This window comes from Pseudonaja textilis, chromosome 1, assembly GCF_049901715.1.
Source record: "Pseudonaja textilis isolate UNSWEBS1 chromosome 1, rPseTex1.2, whole genome shotgun sequence".
Classification (NCBI taxonomy): Eukaryota; Metazoa; Chordata; class Lepidosauria; order Squamata; family Elapidae; genus Pseudonaja; species Pseudonaja textilis.
In genome coordinates this window covers 174074275-174097641 of record NC_141990.1, presented here as the reverse complement: position 1 = coordinate 174097641, position 23367 = coordinate 174074275, and the positions used below count along the sequence as shown (strand labels likewise).

Here is a 23367-nt window from a genome sequence, read left to right as displayed (position 1 = left end):
TGCTCTTAATATGATCACAGAGGTCATTTATGTAGAGTATGAAGAGGTCCTAGAACACTGCCTTGGGGGACACCACTGTTGACAGAATTTGATAGGACACTCCCAATTTTGACCATTTGTTGTCTGTTTGACAGGAATGCTTCTATCCAGTTATGCAGGTGTCCAGAGATACCATAAAATTTTAGTTTTAGTAGTAGTTTGTCATGTACCACTGAATCAAAGGCTTTACAGAAGTCTATGTATTGCTTTGATGAACCCAAAGCATCTATTGCTTTGCCCTGATCGAGTTGTGTAGTCCATGTGTTTTTGCAGTGTAAGAGTTGCAGATTACAGGATAGTTTTTTTCTGAAACCAAATTGTTTATTAGAGAGTAGGTTGTTTGTTTCTAAGTGGAGGATAATAGATTGGTTAATATTAATCCATGACTTTACAGGTGACGCAGCATAAAGAGATTGGTCTGTAATTTTCAACTAGGCTGGGGTCTCCCTTTTTGAACATCGGGATGACCATGGCCTGTGACCATAGTTTTGGCAAGGAGCTGGTCCTGAAAGATTTTTCAAAGATTATGCTTAAAGGTTCAGCTATGGCAGTGGGTAGCTTTTTAAAGAAGTAGGCACATATTCTATCTGGTCCAATAGATAGAGATGGTTTTTAGATTGCGTAGTGCTTTTTCAACATTGTCTACTGTAAAATCGATATGTATTGGATCATTGTAGTTGTCTGTGGTTCAACTAGGAAATACTGGGCATGATCCATTGCTATTTACAAATACTGAGCCAAAGAATGTGTTAAAGATTGGCTTTAATGGTGTTGTCATTGCAGTCTTTACCATTAGGTCCTTTCAGGGGTGGGGTGGACCTTGAGTCTTTTAGTTTGCTGTTTACAAAATTGTAGAAAGCGCAGGTGGAATTGGTGCGTAGAAGGTTTTCCTCTTGTTTAATGTAATAATTGGTGCATTCAGTCTTTATCTGGGGGCATAAATTTTTGTATCAGCTTTTGAAGTTGGCAACGTTTCTGCCAAAGTGATCTCTTTTTGGATTGAAGCTTCTTTATTGTTATAGGTAATCTGTTTTTTTCTGGTTTGGGGAGTTGTTATTGGTACATATAGTTTGATTACTCTTTTGACTTCAAGTAAAAATATGTTGTACTGGTCTTCAACAGTATTGCATGCAGTGAATAGAAATTGCCAATCAAGGGATGAGAGATCGTTGTCTATAAGATCATAGTTGCCTTTTTTGAAGTTATAACTGGGGATCACATCGTTGTGTTGATTTTTGTGTGGACATACGTTGAGACAAAAGTCAATCATGCTGTGGTCACTGTTGGAAAAGGGTTCTTTAATTTGTATTCTGTAAATTGAATTCTAACTATTGCAGAAGATGAGATCGAGGCAGTTGTTAAGTATTGTTGGTTACTAGTTGTTCCAGTCCCAGGTTTGTTACAGCATTGTAGAAGGTTGCATGTATGGGCTCAGTTTTACATTCATTTAGGGTCCAGTTAATGTGAGATAGATTGAAGTCACCAAGAAAGATAAAAGTGTGTGGGCAGGATGTTGCCCATGTTAGTAGTGAATTTAGCTTGTTTACATGTTTGATGTCATAATCAGGGGCTTTGTAACATAGTAAGAATCAAAATGTGATATTTAAGGACAGTTCACAGACGATGGTCTCAAGAAGAGCAAGCTCTTGGATAACTTGGATGTTTTTTAGATGTAAGGACTTTTTATAGAAGATAGCAACACCACCTCCTTTACGGATTTCACGATCTGATCGATAAACATGGTAGTCTCTCATTGTGGTAATGGAATCAGGGAGAGATGCATTAAGCCACATTTCACAGACAAATATGATGTCGAATTTAGCCATATTTAGTAAGAGGAGAAATTCAGGTATTTTATTCACAAGGCTTCTTACATGAAGTAGCCTGTATTTAAGGCCAGTTGTAGTTGGAATTGAGGTAGTTAGGGGCATGCGTGCCTAGTTTTGAGTGATGGTGGGTTGGATGAGGTAGGGTTAGATGTGGAGTTGTGGGTTGTGTGACTTACTTTTGATACAAACAGCACGGTAGTCAATGTACAGATTCTTCTCTCCATTGTCTAGACGTCTTTTGAGTTCATTGCGGAGTTCACGTGAGCAGATTCTTTGCAGTATGGGTAAGTCTGGTCTTGAGCGAAGTTTTTTAGGGTTGGGATTGGTTTTTGCAATGGTGTTTATTGTATGAATGAATATGCTTTTGCTGGACTCATTTTTGCATATAACTCTACAAAATTTTAGGGTCACCGAGCCATCATTGTATTTGAACTTTGGGCCAACTCTGGTTATTTCAATGATATATTTAGGAGAGATGTTTGTTGTATTTGAGTTGCTTATGATAGTGCGAACTTTGGTGATGTCATCTGATTCATTGGTGTTTTCAAGACCAAATAAGATGGCATTTGGACGTTTCTGATCACATTCCATGATGTCTCTGATGAGTAAAGGGATATCATTTGTGGAATTATTTGATGGGATAGTAATTATTTGTGGTTGTGGTTTGGTGATTATTTTTGGTTGTAGTTGTGATTGTAGTTGAGGTAGTAGTTGTGGTAGTGGTTGTTGGGTTGGGAATTGATTTTGAGCTGATAGGTAGTCACTTATCAGTGCTGTATTTTTTTTTCAAGAGAGATTAGGCTTGCTTATATAGTTGTTTCAAAACATGTTGCTAAGCATTTTTCTATTGAGCGCATGAGTGATTCTATGCTATCAACTCTGTCAGGCAGGGTAGTTGGTTTGTTTAGCTTAGGAAAACATGACAGACATAGACAAGGAATGTATCTGATGCCTTTAGGAGAACAGCCACGTCTTTGTTTAAGTTTAAGCAGGCAAGATGGGCTTGATTGTCACATAGGTAGCATTTGATGTTATTTTCGCTTTCATTGATGGTTTTAAGACATCTGAAGCATGTACAGGAGTCTGGGAGGTCATTGGTAGAGATATTATTTTTTTGTTGTTGTTTGGTAGTGGAGGATTTGGAGTTTCTGGCTGGCATAGTCAATGACAATAGTACACTAAACAATTATAATAGCTAATTAATGTGATAGGTAGACAGTTACTTATGAATGTTGGTAATTAATAAATGTTAATTGATAAGTTAGAGAACAAATAAAAGGTAAGGTTACTGTACTAAAAATCAATCAATCAACTTATTACTAAGAATCAATCAATCAATTGACTAGATAATCAATGATACAGTATTAAATCTCTATCAATTCAATGAATCAGTAACTTGATTGACTTGGTTGGTTGGGAAGATAGAAAGGATAGCAAAGCTTCACATACAAACTTCCTCAACAAATCAATGCTTGGAGAAAAGAGGAGGGGGCTTCTTTCCCTCTTTATCATATCTCTGTATATGCCTTTTCCTTCATTTCACAAAACGAAGAGAAACAAGATCCAGGGAAGAGACACCAAGAGGAAGGAAATGAAGTTGAAACCTTTTCTATACCTAACAATCCTGCAGTGAATATATGTGCATGCCTGTGTACATATTTTTGAATGTGTGTTATATTTGTGTCTGTGGCCTGTGTTGTATGGTCATATACAGTTGTAGTATTTCTGTGTACCCATAAGCTAATATCCTGCAGCACACGTGTTCTTTGGAGCTACAAAGCTGCCTCATATCTTCTCTGGAACATTGCCCCACACAAAATAAAGCATAACTACTCACCTTGAGGTGAGACAGGCAGCATATAAATCCAATAAATCAATTAAAAACAAATAAATTCAATTGCCTAAGTTCTTATTGAAGCACTTCAATATACATGTTTTGATTCTCGGCATTACATCTTCAAGGATATTCTTTCATTCCCACCTTGAAGAATTTCCCCAGAGCAAGATAATCCAATCCATCCGAACAATTGAAAACCACACATTGCTTGGCAACAGCCTTTGCTAAATCTTTGGTTGTTTCCGTTTTTCCAGTTCCAGCAGGCCCTTCTGGGGCACCACCAAGATGAAGGTGAAGAGCACCAAACAAAGTTCTGAAAAGATGTAAAAAAGAAAATTGTGATGGAATGATAACTCCTGCAACTAATGTTTTATTCACAATCATTCTTTCTGTTGCCACCTTTCTTAACTTTGGTTCTGGCCATGATGACCATCTATATCTAAGGTCAATCTATCACACAGAATTGTTGTTGTGACAAAAACTGGAAATGCAATGCTGTAAAGTACTTCAGATCTACTTGGCAAAGTGTGCTTGCAGAAACATAAACATAAATGCAGGACTTATAAAAGTAGCCCAGCTGTCTTTTAGAACAAAAACATATTTCAATATTTGGCTTTTCAATATTAATTCTTGAAATTAAAATATAAACATAACTGCTATTCAGAATGTCCATAATTATATTTAAGGAAAAAATAATGAAAGCATGCGGCCATTTTCTAAGGTCAATAATTCCATTACATTATTTCTATTATTTTAATTCTTTTAAATTATAAAAGAAGATACCTGTAGCATCTATCTGTAAGTGGAGTAATAACCAATCTTGGAGTATTGCCAAGATATTCATATCCATACCGTAAGTCAGCATTTATCATTTTTGTTTCTAGATGCCCTTCCTAGTGGAAGACAAGAAATATACATATAAAAAGACTGAAGTTAAATAAAAATAAACAATAAGAAGGCTTGCAGTAAACCTAATATTAGAAACAATTATTTTACATGTCCCAAAGGTGCTTTTCGAAAGGCGACTGGATTTTCTTGAAAAAAATTCACTTCTCACCCAAGAAGCTTCTTCAGGTCTGACAGAATGGTGGAGAATGGCAAGATTTATATTCTTTGCAGTCATCTGGTCATTAGCACTCTGAAGGTTGGTCATTAGCTATCTGAGAGTCGTTGAGGCCACTTGGGGATTTATTTGTACTCTCAGGGTCATCTGATTCAGATCTGGTCCATTCTCAAATTCAATCTCTTTTTGGGTGGCTTCTCCAAATTTGGAGGAGGACTTTGAGGGGGTTTGGGAGTGTTTGGTTTGATTTGGTTTGAATTATCCTACTATTCAGAAGTCAGACCTCTCTGAATAACCTCTTCCCAACATTTTACTAGTTTGAACAGAAAAAAACAACTGTATTTGGGAAAACAGAAAGTAGGAAAGGAAAGAGATATTTCTACAGCAATGGAAGCTTTCCTTAAAATACTCCGCCCCTTTCATATACACATGTGACATTATGATGCAGTACAAAAAGGGACAGAGCTTGCAATAGGATGCCCAGGTGATCATATTGTATTTTACCCCTTTGATTCTTTTTTCATTAATTAATCAGATTCAGCTATTTATAAGTTTCCTAATTGAGAAAGTTCTTGGATTTCCGAACATGCATAGAAAGAATATATGCAACATCTGGACCTGCTGGTTAGTTATTGTTATGCACACTCTCGCTTATATTTTATCTCTGACGCAATTTTTAATATTTTTATAGGAATCTGAGATATGTGAAAGCCAGTCCCTTTGGGGAGACTGACTTGTTCATTCTTCAATGTTTGGTGTCAGAGTACCAGATAGAAACAATACAGTGGCATCATGTTAGAATCCACCTTCCCAATGACTGCACATTTAAATCCTTAAAAAGACATTCACCTTTTCACTTAATAAAAAAAATTATACACAAGAATGTTATACTCTGAAAGAAAATATTATCTCTCACTTAATTAGGTTGACCAGCATGGAAAATAGTTGACTTTTAAAGGTTTAAAGGTTTCCTCTTTCCAGACATAAGTAACTCGGTGAGGCTCATCTCCGATTCTCACCTGAGGGAGTCTGCATTGTCTGTTTCCCTCATCATGTGAAGGACAAAAAGTAAAGGACTCCCTGGTGAAAGGTGGTCGTGCTCATCTCCATTTCAAGGCCATTGAGCCAACACTGTCCGAAGACATTTCCATGGTCATGTAGCCAGCATGATGTCACATAGTACTGTTACTTGCCCACTGAAGTGGTAGCTATTTATCTACTTGCATTTGCATGCTTTCGAACTGCTTGGTGGGCAGGAACTAGAACAAGCAACAGGAGCTCACCCAGTCATGTGGTGCTCGAGTCTCAAACCTGGGTTGCTGTCTTTCTAGCCAAGAAGCCCAGCTTCTTAACTGCTGAGCCACTGCACCACCCTCCATCATCGTATGGGCAGCATGAAAATACAGAATGCAGCAACCTTTCCCGCTGAAGCAGTACCTATTTCTGTACTCACATTTGCATGCTTTTAAACTGCTAGGTTGGCAGGAGCTGGGGCGAGTAACCAGGGCTCACCCTGCCGTGCGGTGCTCAGGTCTCAAATCTGGGCTGACAGCTTTCCAGCTGACAAGCTCACATCCTAACTACTGAGCCATCACACCCCAATTGACTTTTATTGGAAAATAAAGAAGCTGGTGACACACGCTAAATCTACTTTGACTTCCAAAGTAGATTCATAGAAAGATAGGTTCACAGAAGATCAAGCAACTCTATCAAGTAACCTTCAAATAACCCAGGCCATAAAAATCAATATCACTGATTACATGGAAGTAGGAACAGATATATGATCAGTATAATTCATATAAATGAATTCATATAAAACCCAAACTACACTGATGTTTTTGTTTAACACATACAGAAGCTTGCAATAGCAGGCTGAGATAATTAATTCTGCCTCCTCTACTGTGGTTTTGATGAAAAGCACTCTTTTCAAGGAGTTATTTGCATGTACACTAAGGCAAATCATAACTCTAGTATGAAAATACATTTGCAGGAAGTGTTTTTCTAGCACTTCTTATTTCAAAGCATCCTGAACAAGCTTACAAACCCCAAAACTCTTTTAATAAACATTGGAGTAAAAATCTGGATTAAAAAAAGAATAAAAACTATCTATTAAAAAGCATTTATGGAGGAAATAATTTTGGAGGATGAAAATGTATGATACTGTTGAGGTATTCCCTGTTAGGAGAATGAGTGCATTCAGGGAAACGTAATGAGAATGGTGATGAATAACACACAACCAACACACAGATACATTAAATAGTACAATGTAAGTTTTACTTCCAGTAAACTGGTAAACAAAGTCCAACACACAGTCCAAATCATACACGGTTAAAAGCAGGTAGTATTCAATACAATCAGTCCAGGGATAATCTAAAAACGAAGTCCAGTATCATAAACAAAGTTCAGTAAACAGAGTTTGCTAACAGTTGCAAGACTCACAGCAATCCAAGCAGAACGATGATCAGGAAATATGGCAAAATAGGAAATGCAAGGAGAAAGAAACCAGGTTTCTGGCTCCATCTTATGGCCATTGGAGGAAACTCAGCCAATCACAATTACAGCATTCTCTTAAAGATACAGTATTGAATTACTATCCTATATTTCCAACCCAACTGTTAGATGACTGTCATTCCTAACAGATACTATATCTGAGGCATTTTGCTTTGGAAAAAGGCCTATTTGAGGTAGCTTCCTTCTAATATTGTATTCCACATAATAAACATAGGTCCTCAATAATGTGATTCTAGCAAAAGTCTGATCAAGGCCACTCAGTTCAAAAAATTATGACTCCTTTAAAAAAACTAAAAGCAAGATTTATCCAACAATTTCAGAGAAACTCAGTTATGGTGATTGACAGAAGACATTTTATCTATAAGTCTCATGAAAATTGAGCAAGTATATAGAGAATGTGGGGATGAAAAAATCATTTTAATTATACAATATAAGAGGTATATGTATGACTATTAGATATCTTACTTTAACATCATGCAGGATGATGGGTAAAATCTTTTGTCATCAGCAAAAAAAAGCCTCTTATTAGTGTATCTTTCCTCCTATATCAGCAATGAGGCCAAATAGAAAAGCTAAGTGCAGAAATTACCTCCTAATAGGATACACAGAGACATCCCTTACCTGCCAATAGTATCTCAGCTGACTTAACCATTCAAAGTCGCTGTCATCACTGACACGCTTGTCTACAAGAGATGCAAGCACATCCCTAGCGTGAACATCCAGGACCACAAGTGCTCCAAGGGTCACTCGATTCTGTTTTGACAACTTTCCTCGCACCAACGTGACAATGCCATCAATCTGCCCATTGCACTGGGTCAGGTAATTCTCAAGGGCCTGAGTGAAAAGGAAAAACGGGAGAGAAGTGAATTAGCTCCAAACATCAACATCAGTGTCTACAGCTCTACTAACTGTTACTTTTAGAAGTGATTTTGCATTTCTGCAGCTGTCATCTTGACAAGTGGCAATTGTTCACCAGCACATTTCAAATTTGTTTTCTTTTAAATACATATACGCATGCATACATCAGTTCAAGGAGTTCTTGTACAATAGAAAGGCTTTGTGGAGGTATCTGCCATCAGAAGGAAGAAACATAATGGTAGCTGGTTTTCATTCCAGTCCATAACTTGAATTATTTCATAGGGTTCCTTAAATTTTCCAGAGTGTGTGTTTTTTTTAATCAGTCAGGTGCAACATTTTTCTTTCTATGACAGAGCCTACAGTCCAAGCTTTATTCCACTGAAATTGAGGGGGATAGATTAGGCATTTGCCATAGGAAGGACAATGTTACTTCCTTTCTCAGAGAAATCTGTATTGGAAGCTCCAAGATTCATATGCCCTACAGGATTTCTGCCAGAAGGAAAGGAAATTTCATGTGTAGCTGTTTGCTCCCTTTGGTTGTTTTTTTCTCATCCAATTTTCCCAATTTCTTTTCCATCGAAACTAATGAAATAATTTTATGCTACTCAAGGTTTACATCTCTCTGTAAGTGAAAAGAAGCAATAAGCCTTGCCATCAATGTCAAGGATCACATCTTCTGAGGCTAGTCAGCCCTATGCAGAGCATCCAAATGACATTCTTTAGAAGCCAATGGAATTTTCTACTCTTCAAACATCTGCTCTTAAGGCATTATTAGACACAGCTTCAACTCCACATGGGAAGTAAATTGAGGCCTCTGCTGATTAGTTGATAGCTTCGCTAGAAGTATTCCTTTATGGTGCATCCTGATTTCCTCTTGCTACAGCTACACAGTTTTTAAATTTCACTTCTATAGTAACAGAAAGCCAGTCCCTGACAATAAAAAATACCAGTGAAATTCTCCACTAAGGAAAACGAAGGAGTGGGCAAATGGAGAATTACCACAAATATCTGAGCCCCTGTTGGCAAATTTTTATTAAAGTTACAGTGGTTAAATTTACCACATAATAAACTGAATCTGATTCTTACTGAAACAAGTAGGACTTAAATCATAACTGATTTGTTACAGTAATTTTAACTAAATACAAGTAATTTATTCTGGGCATAATCCTTTTTATCTTAGCTTAGATGCAATCCAATATTACTCTTTTAATAAAGAAAAACAGGGTTCGAAAGCTTAGTTATCCATACAGATATAAAATATTTTTCAAAGATTAGACCATTGAACCACATTGTATCATTTTATAGTATTATACAATAACAAATTCAATACATTTTTCATGCCACAAGATGTTTTGCTTCTACTGAAGACAACTATCATGAAGACATTTTAGAAACTATCACATATGACATTTGCAAAATAGCAGCCTTTCTTCATGATGATGGAGGAGGAGGAGTTGTTGTTCACCATGTGTACATATTCGCCTGACAACTGCCAGTGGAGCTGGCAGCAGAATCCGATGAGGAGGTGGTTGGGGAGGAACTTGGGCCAGTTCTGGAGTCTGAGGAAGGCTCTGATGGAGGCTCTGTGTCAGACACAGAGATAGAGCCAGGGCCGTCCAATATTTCCCAGCCACCAGACAGGCAGCTGCCTTTGGAGTCTGATATGAGTGAGGAGGAAGAACATCTGGGGCCTGTTCCTGACACATGTATGTGCAGAGCTGTTAGGAGAGGGGAACAATGGAGGTCAAGGAGTCAACTTGGGAAGCAAAGCACACGTAGACACTGAATGGTCCCTCCCTGGCTGGGGAATAAATAGAAAGAAAGGGGAGTGGTTATTGTAGGAGACAACAATTTGTATTTCTGAAGATTTTGCTCATTGTATTGTGTGCCACAAAGACTGCTTGCCAGAACTTAATTTGCAGCCTTTTGGCTAAGAGCTCACAGCTTTGCAATTAATTCAGGGAACTGATAAGGTCTTTTACTACAGTTAACTCTTTGAAGGACTATTGCGTGGACTTTTCAGTGGGTGAATGCAATCAAATCACAAGAGGCAAATAAAGAGGGGGTTTTCATGACAAGGAGTCTGTTTCTTCTTTCTGCTAAGGCTGGGTCAGAACCCACCAATACATAGGGAAGCACCACCGATAAAAAACACTTTATGTCCTACTAACTGACTACAGTAGTTGTATCAATAACTTGGAGTATTTTTACCTTTCAACTTTTCTATTGCATTTATGAAGGTACAAATTTTGAAAAAAAGCTCTGTAAATTATCTCACACATTATCTACTGGTTCAAACATTGTCATATTACCAAATATACAGATTGTACAAACTGGTTCTTCATATCTTCTAAAGAAGATGGAATCATTAAACACTTCACATACTATTGAAACATTCCTACCTGCTGGCCATTTTTAATAGCTGTTTGCACTTCGAGAGTCCAAAAAGCCTGGGATACACAAAGAACTGTCTGTCCGGGCCAATCTCTTACCCAGTTTATACGGAGAGATTTTGGATAAGCATCTATTGCAGAACCAATCACCTGGAAATACAAAACATGAAACTCTTGCTAAGTAAACTAGAAAGCAGACTCCAAATATCTTCTTGTCATGACCTTTTGGTTCTGCCTGTATGACTTTATTCCATCAGCTCCAATGAGCATCAGAGGCCACTTTAGTTATAGCTCAACATACGGTATTGTCAGGCTACAGAACTTTTCCCATTCAATTAACAAGAATGAACTTCTGAAAACCAAACGTATCAAAAGGAATCCTTTATTGAGATGAGACAATTCATGTAGGAGTTCAAAGCAGCATCTAAGGTCCCTCAGATATACAGGGGTAGATAAGGGAGTTTAGAACCCCTCCCCTTATCTCGATGTGTATTTAGTGAAACAAAAGCCAGTATGTTAATTCCCCACCCCACCCCTTCTGTAGAAACAATCTTCTTCACAGTTTCCCAGGCCATACCTAATTTACCCCCACCCCCATTTTAGAATGAACTTTTCCAGAGGTTCCCAGGACACATCTCACTGTGGAATTTTTATGGTCTTCTCATCTCCTGGCTGTGCCTCTTAGAGGTGATAGGTTTTGGCCATCTGGGTTTCGTCCTTCCATTGTATCATGTGTGGGTTATACAAATTCGATATAAGATTAAATATATTCAGGTTACATCAAGAAAGGATTTCTTTATCAGTCTCCACCCCCCCACCTTTTCTTCTTCCACTGAAGAAATGACAGATACATGGATCTGACAGGTATATATAAAAAGCCAAGTTGCATGAATCTTGATGAACACCGAACAGAAGAGAAACACCTTGTGATTCAGCCCTTCATATATTAGACCACTTACAGTAGGATATCTGGTGCTCTCCAGGTGTGCTGAACCAAATCCCTATGAATTTTTAACTAGTATGATCATACTGAAGGCGCTTCTTCTGCTGGAATACCAAATATTCATTCAATAAAAATTTGAATATTTTGCAATGCCACCTTTCATAACCCCAAACCAATTCTAAGTAACTGAATTCTAGAAAATTTAATCCTCTTGGCTTTGAAAGGAATAAAACTATTCCCACATAGATATGCTGGAAGAATTATTTGTAGATTTGGTCTAGCCTCAACTGGCACAAAAAGCATAAAATATGTATGTTTCAAATTAGTGCTATCTGTACAGTAATTACAATAGGAACGAAGAAAAAAAGAATGTAATTAGCCAATGTAGTAAATGAGTTGAACTTAAATTAAAAAAAAAAACAGATTCAAAGAGAAAAAAGTCCATCTACCACTTTTATCCGAATTGTACTCATGATGTGAATCAACAAAAATCTGTTCAATATTGTAGTCTTTCAATGACAATGTAATTCTTTTATATTAAGTTTCCACTTAACCAATTCATGCAAAATCTAATAGACTATATGAGTTTTAATTACTTTCACATACAGATTGTAAATGTTAAGAATACTACAAACATGCAGCTTGTGCCACACTCTTCCTAGAGAATAAGAAGCTTTTGGACAGAATGTGAAAAGAATAGTTTCTTGTTTCTTGTAAAATAATAAGTTTGCTTTGGGAATTACAAATTGATCTAATCATAAGGCCACTGTCTCCCTATTGAATGTACATAGGAAACCTCTGACTGACACAAGTGAATTGTCAGCTGCCCAGAGTTGTTTGTTGAGATGGTAGCTATAGAAATCAAATCAATCAAACAAACATACAAACAAATAGCAACACCCTAAGGAGAAGTAATAGTCCCCCAAAATATCATGTTAAATGATATATAATCTACTGGGAAAGAAGGGTACAAATGGCAGCTCAGGATGGCTTTGAGAGCAGCCAACAGGTGCCACACAGGAAGTGGTGTACGGGAGAAAAATTTCACAGAGATGCCCCTCAGAAGAATCTACAATGAGACAGTTCCATTCTAGCCAGGACTGAAGGACAATGCAATTGCTTGCCTGTGTGGCTTTAGGTTTAAGGTCAATCTAAGGTAGCTCTACATGAGCAAACTCTACACTATTCAATTGTTTTGTACATCTGATTCATGGATTGCCTCCTAGAAGAAAAGGTTTGTGGACATACAAAATTATGACAGCCGTATGATCTATACATCTCTGGATGCAAGGCAGCCAAGTAAACCCAGTTGGATCTGGGTATAAGACTGGACTTTCTGAGACCATATCTGGAATGACTGTTAGGAAGATTGGATTGTTTATGAATCTCTCAAAACCATGAAAAAGATTGAGGGTCAGAACTCAAACTATTTTTAAGGACATATAGTTTGAAACTCCATTTTTCCGGGATTTGGGAACAGAAGGAAATCCTGCAACTGATCTTTTAAAAAATCACTTGCTGATATAAAGCAGAGTCACTGCAAAGCCAAGAGTGTAATCTGGTCAGAGACAGGACGCTTATATATATACTTAAAATGATGAGGCCCAAATTCTGTCATCAGTTCATGAAGCGTTCACTTTTCCCGTCCTTCCAATCAAACTAGAGGCTGAATCTTTATAATTATTTCTGACAACAAAATTATGAAGTCTTGTTTTGCATCTATCTAGGCACTCAAAAGCTTTAATGACTGAATTAGATGAAATCAACTTTTCTTATAATTCATTAGGAATTCATGTGTCTAATGACAAGTCAATATATGGTTTTGTCTTGGAAAAAGGGTGAGTAAGTGTGTGCAAATATGGGTATACACAGATGCCTTGTAATCTCAGATGCTCTAATACTGTCATCATTACTGTGAAAAAAATGCTGAGAGCTGAGACCAGCACAAAGGATAATTATCACAACTGAAAATGTTGAGGCATGAAAGCCACCAATATATTACAGCAGCTGGTACATGCAAATAGGTTTCTGGCAGATCTGATGAGTGTAGAATCGTCTTGATTGATTGTAATGTTTTTATCATCATCCTTGGTATATCACAAACGACTGAAGTATTTCAATCTAAATAAACCTGCTATTCCTGTCCCTTTTTTAAAAAAATACACACAAAGAATATTGAGCTAGATCTTGAAAATGAATCTGGGAATGATTCTATTTTTTTAAATATGAATTAAAGGATTTATGGCTTGTTTGATTAATTCCTGATTTACAACCACAAGAATAGAGAAGGGAATATCACTATTGAGACAGGCTGGTAAATACTATGTATTAGTACAGTTTCCTGTACTAATTATACCTATTATCTATTGATCTGGTTTAGAGGATAAACTAGACTGAAAGAAAAGAAGCAAGTCTTCTTCCTATTCTAGAGCCTACAAAGACCAAGTTGTTAGCAAGTGGCTCTGGTAGATTGAGCAGAATAGATTTAAATGATACCAAGGTGATCTTATGACTTAGGATACATCTTTTTTTCTTAGACTATGAAAGCTTGGAAAGTTTACAGGTGCTTTGTGGTAGAAGGTCGATCCTTGTTTTGATGTTTTCTTTGCGTGAACTCTGTTAGCGTATTTAAAAATGGGACTACACTAGGATCAGGTGATTATATATCTCTGAACCTTAAGAAGACATATCATGAGGCCACAACACTGAAGACAATTGAGCTGCTTGAAACAATATAGGGTTTTTTGACCTTGACATTTTTTTAAAAGTTTGGGAGAAGGAGGAGAGAATTAGAAGTGTCAAAGAGGGAATCCAATTCATTTTCTCTTGCTCTGGAGGGAACTGGGAATTTAATTGGCTTTGAATTTAAAACAAACAAAAAAATAATTTCTTTAATTTGAGAGTTGGATCCATTAATTATTTCTTGGAGGTAGGGGAAGAATAACTGAAAAAGAAATAGATTTTGGGAAACCATCCAAAATCATGAACAAATGCTCCCTGAGAAGCATCATAGAATAATAGTGGCAATTATTATCATCAGCAGTATCAATAAACCCTGCATTTCAAAAGACGAACAGCAGCAATTATCATATTCAATTCTATTGGGAGATTAAAATGGTGGCAGATGGGAAATAGGCTGCTGCTGCATTTGTGGGGCTGATGATTTTGTTCTTTGTTACTCTGAGGCTCCTTTTCAGAAGCCCTCAGTTTGGACACTGATGAACTGGTCTGTCTGAATCTTATATTCCTACTGAGGCGTGATCTCTGCAGGTCTAACAATGCCCTCAGGGATAATTGTATTTTCTTTAAAGGAGCCTTCCCAGCAGCTTTCTTCAGCAACCTCGGTATGATCCACAGGAATTACTGAGACATTGCTTTGATTTTTGCCTCCCTCCCCCCCCCGCCCAAGAACAGTTTTTCAGTGGAGGCAGAAAGAGAGCGTGAGCCTTAATGAATCAAATCACATTGATAGGAACTGTTTTCTAGTTGCTTCCTCAGAATTCCTGCAAAGAGGAAAAAAATACAGAGACGGGAAATGATGAAATGCTAAAAGGGAGTGTAGAAGGAAGAGAGAGGCAGAGGCAGCTGCAGAAAGAATAAAACAAAAGGGTCAAGAATCACTGTTGAAGGCATTGAGGAATCTGGTGAGGAAATATCTCTAAAACGATGAGCCAACAGGACACGAGTTATCTAAGACAAATGTGAGACATTACTTTTGTTACTAAACCATTTTTATTCTGGGTGAATAAAAGCATGGATGAAAATGTACATGAACTATAAGTACTCAAAACAATGATACCTTAAGCCGACCAAATCATTCAATCCCATTCATACATTCTATTTCTTGCAGCTTCAAGTTAATCTTATTTATTCCATTAACAAGGGGACAAATATCTAGCAATTAAAGTGCCCAACAATTTATATTTATTGGTTACAAAAAGTGCCTGTAATCTTGAAGATTAAAAAAAGAAATGCTTCCGAGTTCCAGTTTGTCAGGCTTCGGAGGCGGCAGGAATTCGCGTTTGTGTGCGATCCCTGCCACGCTCGCTGCCAGAGTGCCTTCGATCCAGTCAGATTGGGAGGCTATAGTTATCCTGTAGGGATAACTGAAGAGAGGGGAGATCCGGGCAGGGGTCTGGGGGCATCGCAACCCCCTTCCCCAGCCGGCTTAACTCCCTTTTCCAAAGGCGGTGGAGCGGCAGTCAGCAATGGCCGCCACAAAGAACCTCTCAGCCGGACAAGTTTTGTGCAGGAGGAAGTTGAGAAAGTGAAAGCTTTTGGCTGAACCGGGATGACAAGCAACATCTGAATACCCTGGAACTTTGGCTCTTTAAGTGATACATTGTTTCCCAGAAGATCGTAAAAAGATCGTTAAAAGAAGAGGAAGAAGAAGGCAAGGGCTCTTTTGGATCTATTTTTCGCTTCTTAGAAATGGCGATTTCTACTTATCAGGAAATGCAACAACAAGAAGGTTGGGATGAAGAAGAAGAAGCCATCTTTAATGGACATATAATTTTAATTGAGGAAGAAAAGGGTAAAAAGGAAAAGAAAATGGAGAATTTAAGTCCTAAAAAAACAACCAAGAAAGGGAAAAATAAGGTGAAAGATCGATATAATGTCAGAAAGCAACAGAAAAGAGGAATACAACAGAGAGGGGAGACTAAAAGGCTGGAGATTGAGAGAGGGTGGGGGGGGTAAAAAGGCTAGATTTGACAAGAAAGGAAGGGAAAAAGTGAAGAGAAGTTATAAAGGCTTAAAACAAGATGTTAAAAAACAGGGTTTTTTCAGAGACAAAGGGTAAAATATAATCTAAAAAGAGATTATGCAAAAGTACATAAGATTGTATTGTAGTATTTGTATTTGAAATAGAGTTAGAAAATTGGAATAACATATGTGTTAATAGAACATTGTAGGGAATGTGTAAAATGTTTAAGATTTAACTAATAGAGTTTAATTAATTAATTTGTTATGGAACATTGTTCTTACCATACTATAAGCTCATTATGTTTTTTATTTTAAAATGTTATGTAGAATGTACTAAGCAGAATCAGAATGGAAATTATGTATTATTTTAAGTGTTAAATTTGGGGGAAAGATAGAAAGGTGTCACACTTCAACCAGTGATTACAGGAAAAAGTTTGTATTAAAGAGAAAAGATAAATAGATAATTGAAAAAGAACGCACAAAAGATACAAGTATAATGATTTAAATTGAGATTAAATAAATAAAATAGAATTAAGAGAGTGAAAAGAAGGGAGAAGACATATGGAAAATATAGAATGTTAAATAAGATATGAAATAGTATATAAGGTGAGCATTAATTTGATTTATGTCTGTACAAAAAGTTGTAACCCGGGGTTAAGCCGCTTTCTAAAAAGAAGTTTTATGTTTTTATGTTATGTATTTTGTTTGTTTATGTTTGTTTATTGAGAATTAATAATGTTGGATAAGAACATATGAAATAGTAATAATATGAAATATAGTAATATGAAAGATGAAAGTATAAGTTTAATGAATAAAATTGAACAGAAGTAAAGGAAGAAACCGTGAGAAGTTGGAAAAAGAGTAATAAGATATGAAGTTGAATACATAAGACGCATATTAAATCGTGTTTGTATGGAAATGTGATAATTTAGAATTATGTTGTACTTAAATAAGATGTTTTATTTGTTTTGTTAAACAGTTCTTAGAAAAGATGTTTTTGGTTCTTACGTTTTTTGTTTTGTTTCTGTATTGTCTTTGAAAATTAATAAAATTTGTTCGTTTCTTTTTTAAAAAGAAATGCTTCCAAAGCATTTTTTTTTAACATTTCAAGAAGAATAAGAGAAACCATATATATAGATATAGGGTTGTGTTTGATCTCAGGGCCAGGATGGTTGTGGCCAGGGTAGGCATGGCCAGCTTGAGATCATTCGTGTTGGGGGTGGCTGTGGTGGCCCAAGCACTCTGCCAGCAAAAACAAACTCCTGAGCTCCATTTTCGGCTGGGACAGCCTCCAGCAACCCTCTGCCAGCGAAAACAGAGCTCAGTTTTTGCTGGCAGAGGTACTGTGGGCTAGTCCTTCACTGCTTCCAGGGCAGATCTAAGTACCCCACAGGCCAGATCCGAGCTGTGGGCCTTGAGTTTGATACCCCTGCTGCAGACAGACAATTAAGGACCCTCTTAATTGAAAGGAAAGTTTTAGTTTGAAATTTTGAGCTAAAGTATCCATCATATATTTATTCTAAGACTACAGGTAGTCCTTGATTTATAACAATTCATATAGTGATCGTTCAAAGCTACAATGGCACTGAAAAAAGTGATTTATGACCATTTTAGACATTTACGACCATTATAGCATCCCCACAGTACGTGATCAAAATTTGGATGTTGGGCAACTGATTCATATTTATGACAGTTGCAGTGTCCTGGAGTCATGTGAACAGCTTTTATGATCTTCTAACTAGTAAAGTCAATGGGGAAGCCAGGTTCATTTACAACCATGTTATCAACTTAACAACTGCAATGATTCACTTAACAACTGTGTCAAAAAAGATCATAAAATGGGGCAAAATTCACTTAACAAATATCTCACAGCGGCATAAATTTTGGGCTCAATTGTGGTTGTAAGTCGAGAACAACCTGTACTGGTATTGATCTATTGTATATGCCTAGATATTAATAGAATGCAATATTTTGCACTACGGCTTTTCCAATGGGCTGAAATGGCCAACTATTGTTAAATTTTACCCCTCTTATATATAACAGGAGCATTTATACATTTACAAGAACTCTTACAATTAGAATACAAAACATTCCGCAGAGTAGAAGCCTGACCAGTAGTTGAGCTTACAATTAGCATACAAACTATTGCAGATCATTTTACTTGACCTACATCTTAAATACTCAGTCAAATTATGTCCTCTACAAGACCAAACCAGGCCAAATATTTGTTGCGCACAAGTGATTTACTGTAGAGCAGGGGTGTCAAACTCAAGGCCCAGGGGGCGGATCCGGTCTGTGAGGTGCTTAGATCTGACCCATGGGGCTGTCCTTGAAACAGTGAAGGACCAGCCTGTGGTGCCTCTGCCAGTGAAAATGGAGCCTGCTCCCGAGCTCTGTTTTCATTGGCAGAGGGTTACAGGAGGCTGTCGCAGCTGAAAACAGAGCTGTTTTCACTGGCAGGACACTCGGACCACCACAGGCACCCCTGACACAAATGATGTTGAGCTGGCCATGCCCACCCTAGCCACAGTGCCCCCCATCCCTGAGGTCAAACACAACCCTGATGCGGCCCTCAATGAAATCGAGTTTGACACTCCTACTGTAGAGTTTTAGAGATCTAAACAGATACTGCAGTGGAAGAGTGGGAGAACAGCAGCAGATGGAGGAAAGAGCTCCTAACTCTTTCTTCTCTGCTATGATCATGACTGAATTTCACCTCCATTGAAGCTGTTTCAGCCCTAGGAGGGGAATTTCCATTATTGCCTATGAAAGATTAATCATAGCAAAGAGCTATTCATCATAGCAACAGCAAGAAGCAAAGACTTTAGGTGCACCAGATTCCTGATCCATGCAGCCAATCCTAATGGAATAGCAATTTAGAAAGGAAGATAATTTTAAAAAAATTTCTGTGTTAATTGTTTTTATACAATTTATATCATGCCCCATTTGGTTCTAAAGGAAAAGGATTTTGAAAGGTAGTCTGCTTACTTTCCTATAATAGTCTAAAGCAGGGGTGTCAAACCGGCGCTCCGCAAGCCGGATGCATCATGCACAAACCATGCTCACCCCAGCTCCATGAATGGGAAAAATGGTGCAAAGAGTCACATGATGGCAATGTGACACAGCGAGTTTGACACTTGTGGTCTAGAGAATGACCTCAAACAAACTGTTACCTTGTGGATGGAATTTATCATAGCTGATTCCAACTCAACTAGCCACTTCTCCACTTGACCTCTTGCTTTAGCTGTTGATATTGTGTTGATAAGTTCCACAACTTCCCCTTCACTGCTTTTCATATGTGTAATATCCAGGACTTCAGTAAACTCAACACTAGCAATTCCTTCAAAACACTTTTTTAAGTGAGGCTTTACTCTGAAGAAATCAAAGAGAGGATTAAGAAATAAACTTGGAGCCATGCAAGTTCTAACTTCTTTCAACAAAACACACTTTATGCCCAGAATGTTTAGATTAACAATGCTATCTGTGTGAGTCAGAGCAGTAAATTCCAACCACAGGCAGGATGTTTTTTATTTGGATATTTCATTCCTGAACAAACTGACAAAAAACACCCACAGTGTATTAAAAACTGTATTTTTGTTTAAAATCTTTTCCAAAGCAGGTTAACTTAGAAAAAAGGTTAACATAGAATAAAGATCTCCTAAGAAGCCATCTTACTAGATTTCCAACAAGGAAGTTGAATACACCAAGTATGGTTGGCCACTTCAAATGAACTGCAGCAATGTATCTTGATGACTAAGCCATAAAATAAGAGTAGACAATCTGTTTGCTGACCAGGAGCATGCTTTTACTTTTAAAAATATTTTAGAGAGCATGGCCAGAAAACAATGGAATACCTAGGTCTGAAAATATTGTTCTTCTTGCATTTTAGAGAGCTTTAAGGCCAAACTAAATGTATTATTGTGGATCCTTGGGGCTTTCTGAGAACGGTTGTTTTCTCATAGACATTTTGTTATTAAACTATCAGTATTACCGTAGTAAGCAGTGGGGTTTATACTCAATTTATGTAGTAATGGCTTGTCCTGTCTGTGCTGGTGAGAGTGATCTTGGTGGTCCTGCTCTCACCCAAATGAGCAGAAATTAACACTAAGATTAACACTAGACTAATAATCAAGATGTAAAGAGTACTCCATCAAGGAACCATCAACTTAGCCAAACAGGCTAACACTAAACAGCAGCCTTAATCAAGGAACCACCAAGACCTCTCCCACCAACACTGACAGGACAGGCCATTAATATATAAAATGAGAACTGCCTTCTAGCACTAATGATGTTACTTAGTTTGGTAATGAAATATATGCAAGAAAACAACCTCAGAGAGCATAAGGACCCCGCAGTTCAAACAAAGTTTTAGTACTTGAATTATAACCACATCTATAAACATCAGTTTGGGACAAGGGTATCTGATAAAGCTGAATGTCCTTTATATCTGAATTTACCTAACATACATATACTTTATTTATACAATTTATGTAAAATTTGCATAGATTGCACAAACTATGACAGTATTTCTGTAACTGTTGGATAATATTAATTTTTAATCATTCACTCCCAAACTGTGTGGTGATTATGTAATCTATGTACAACAGGAGTTACAGCTATCCTAAATGTGCATCAAACAGTACAATACCTTGTAGGATCTTTAGTCTCTGAGAGAATCTCAAGGAGTTCATCATTGGATAAGAAGAAGAATCTAGGGAAGAACAGACGTTTCTTTTCTAGATACTCATTTAGTCCCTTAAGAATTAATTCTAATAGCTCATTGCATTTCTTCAGTCGTTCCAGCATCTTCTCTATCATCACTACTGTAAGAACGTGTTTGTCCTGAGAAAGACACATATCATATCATATACCATTCATATCACACCATATATCTTAACATCATTGTCTCAATTTAAAAACTGAGCAATGCCTTAAGTATTTTCTCTAAAACATTAAAACTAAAATGAATTGGCTCAATTTTCTCCCATTTTCCAGGATACTTTCATGACAGTCTGAAAGTTTTCTAAGATCCTTTCTTGTGGTGTGCCCTTTTGTTAAACAGCTAGGCAGGTTCTAAGACTTATTTGGCCAATTCTATTTTTCAATTTCTATGTTTTTTGTAAATATATTGCACACCCCTCCTTCCTTCCTTCCTTCCTTCCTTCCTTCCTTCCTTCCTTCCTTCCTTCCTCTGATTAAACCACAAGCAGATAAGATGGGATATAAAGGTGCTCAACAATGAATACTGAAGAATCAAAACCAAAATGTGAAGATCCACTAAACAGTGTCTGTGTCATGCCCCTGGTGGAGACTGACTCTGAGGAAGAGGAGGAACAGCCAACAGGGAGTGGGAGTGTGGCTCCAGAGGTGGTGGAGGAGGCTGGGGAAGGACAGAGGCCGCTGAGCAATCAGAAGAGGATCCAGGCCCATCCCCTATCCATCCTAGGGCACACAGAGAGGAGAGGATCAGGGAAAAACAAGGTCTACTCAGGAGGATATTACCATGTCCTCCTCATGGCTTGCACCTGGGAGCTATGTATATAAGTTTGTAACTGTGTAGTCAGAATTGCTGGGGTCAAAGTTTAATGTTTCCTGTGAGAGAGGTTTATCTTTGCTGGCGTTCTTCCCATGGACTCTCCCTGCTATCTTCCTGGAGTGTATGACTAATTATCTTGGTTTGCTTCGGAACTCTCGTCAATGCGGTTTGTTTTGGTTTTCTTTTTGCCTCATTATTTACTTTTGTGACTTTAAACTGTACCTAATAAAACAGCGAAGTTAAGTTGAAGGCATAACCGGACTTTAATGTATGTTTTGGGTTATTTTGAGAGACTACGGGTCATCACAGTCTGGAGGTTCTATATTCAACATCATTTGGCAGCCAAATGAGCCTAAGCACTTCCTCCACCTTACCAGGCAACTGCAACTTCTTTTTGGCTTCTTATTTCCTTCATTAAAACTGCTCACTTGACATGTATTCATCCATCTGCAGGTTGCTAAAATGGAGTCCTTGTTGTTCATCTACTTCCCTGTAATTTTTCCCCCTCTCTCTCATAGATACAGTCTCTGTGAGCAGATTCCCCCATATTTTCTTAGCACTTAATTTTCTTTGGATCTTCAATTTTGTACAGTCAGGACTCTTCTTTACCAGATTGCTTTTCCTTCCAGCTAGAGTGAAAAAGGTTGGCCTTGTTCCATCATTCAGTTGCGGTTTGTTTGAGTTTCTTTCCAGGCAAAATCATTTTTTAAAATGTTTATTTCCACTTAAAACATTCTTTTAAAAATCTACATAAAATGTCTTCACATTTTGATATACTTCTTTTTCCCACTAAGGAATTTTTGCATGCCTTGTCTAATGTATATCTCCTGTGTATTTTGCCTAATGTACTGCACACGTTTTTGAAAGCAGTTTTCCTTTCTACACATACAAATTTGCATTATAAAGTGGGAACAAGGAACATTTTGGCCTTTATAAATGTTTGGGTTTACACTTGCATTTGGGAAATACAAATCAGTTTATATGTCAAAATATGAACTGAGCAAATATTTCCTCCAGTCTATAACCTCTAGTGAGGAAAAAATGTTTTTCAAAGAAAGCCACTTTAGCACCCTCAGGTGGCAACTTCATACATCTAGGTTGTGTTTAGTTCAAATCACTGTTATACCCTGTCAAAATTTTATATGGAAACTTGGCATTTTGATATTTCATTTCTTCCTATTTAGCCACTTGGACTACTATACCAATCTTTATCATCTATAGCTTTGATGAAATTTGAAGATTAAATGAGACATGAATTATGTTTTTTTTTTTCAAAATAGTTAAACTGGGCCAAAGATAGAAAAATAATTGCTCTAGTGTGCCATGATTAGCTGTTCCATAAAGAAGCTATAAATTACCCTACGCTCTCATCCTTAGGGCTTTTTTTCTTAATACAATGTCTTCGATTTTTCTTCCCATGCAGAAAAAGATCACTCCTGTAGACCATTTGTTTATCAAAAGTAGCAATGAAATCAAAGAACAATTTCATCCTCATTGATTTGAACCATACCGGGGGGGTGGGGGGGTATTCAAATCTAGGACAAAATACAGGGCAATCCAAAAAATGTGTTTACAATTTCTAGCTGTCACTGTAAACCATAACTGCAAGTTAAAAAACACGGCCTGAGATTAAATTTATTCTGAGAAGGGATAT

General features: G+C 37.4%; 1 protein-coding gene across 1 annotated transcript in view; it reads right to left on the bottom strand.

Moving 5' to 3' along the window:
- The window catches only part of DNAH7 (dynein axonemal heavy chain 7), a 176862-nt gene that overhangs the window by 95527 nt on the left and 57968 nt on the right, over nt 1-23367 (bottom strand). The window contains exons 19-24 of the mRNA XM_087919773.1: nt 20826-21019; nt 19351-19549; nt 10540-10680; nt 7901-8113; nt 4489-4598; nt 3850-4018 (exon numbers count right to left, since the gene is read on the bottom strand). Coding sequence (XP_087775899.1) covers nt 3850-4018; nt 4489-4598; nt 7901-8113; nt 10540-10680; nt 19351-19549; nt 20826-21019 — 1026 coding nt within the window. The remainder of the gene's footprint in view (nt 1-3849; nt 4019-4488; nt 4599-7900; nt 8114-10539; nt 10681-19350; nt 19550-20825; nt 21020-23367) is intronic.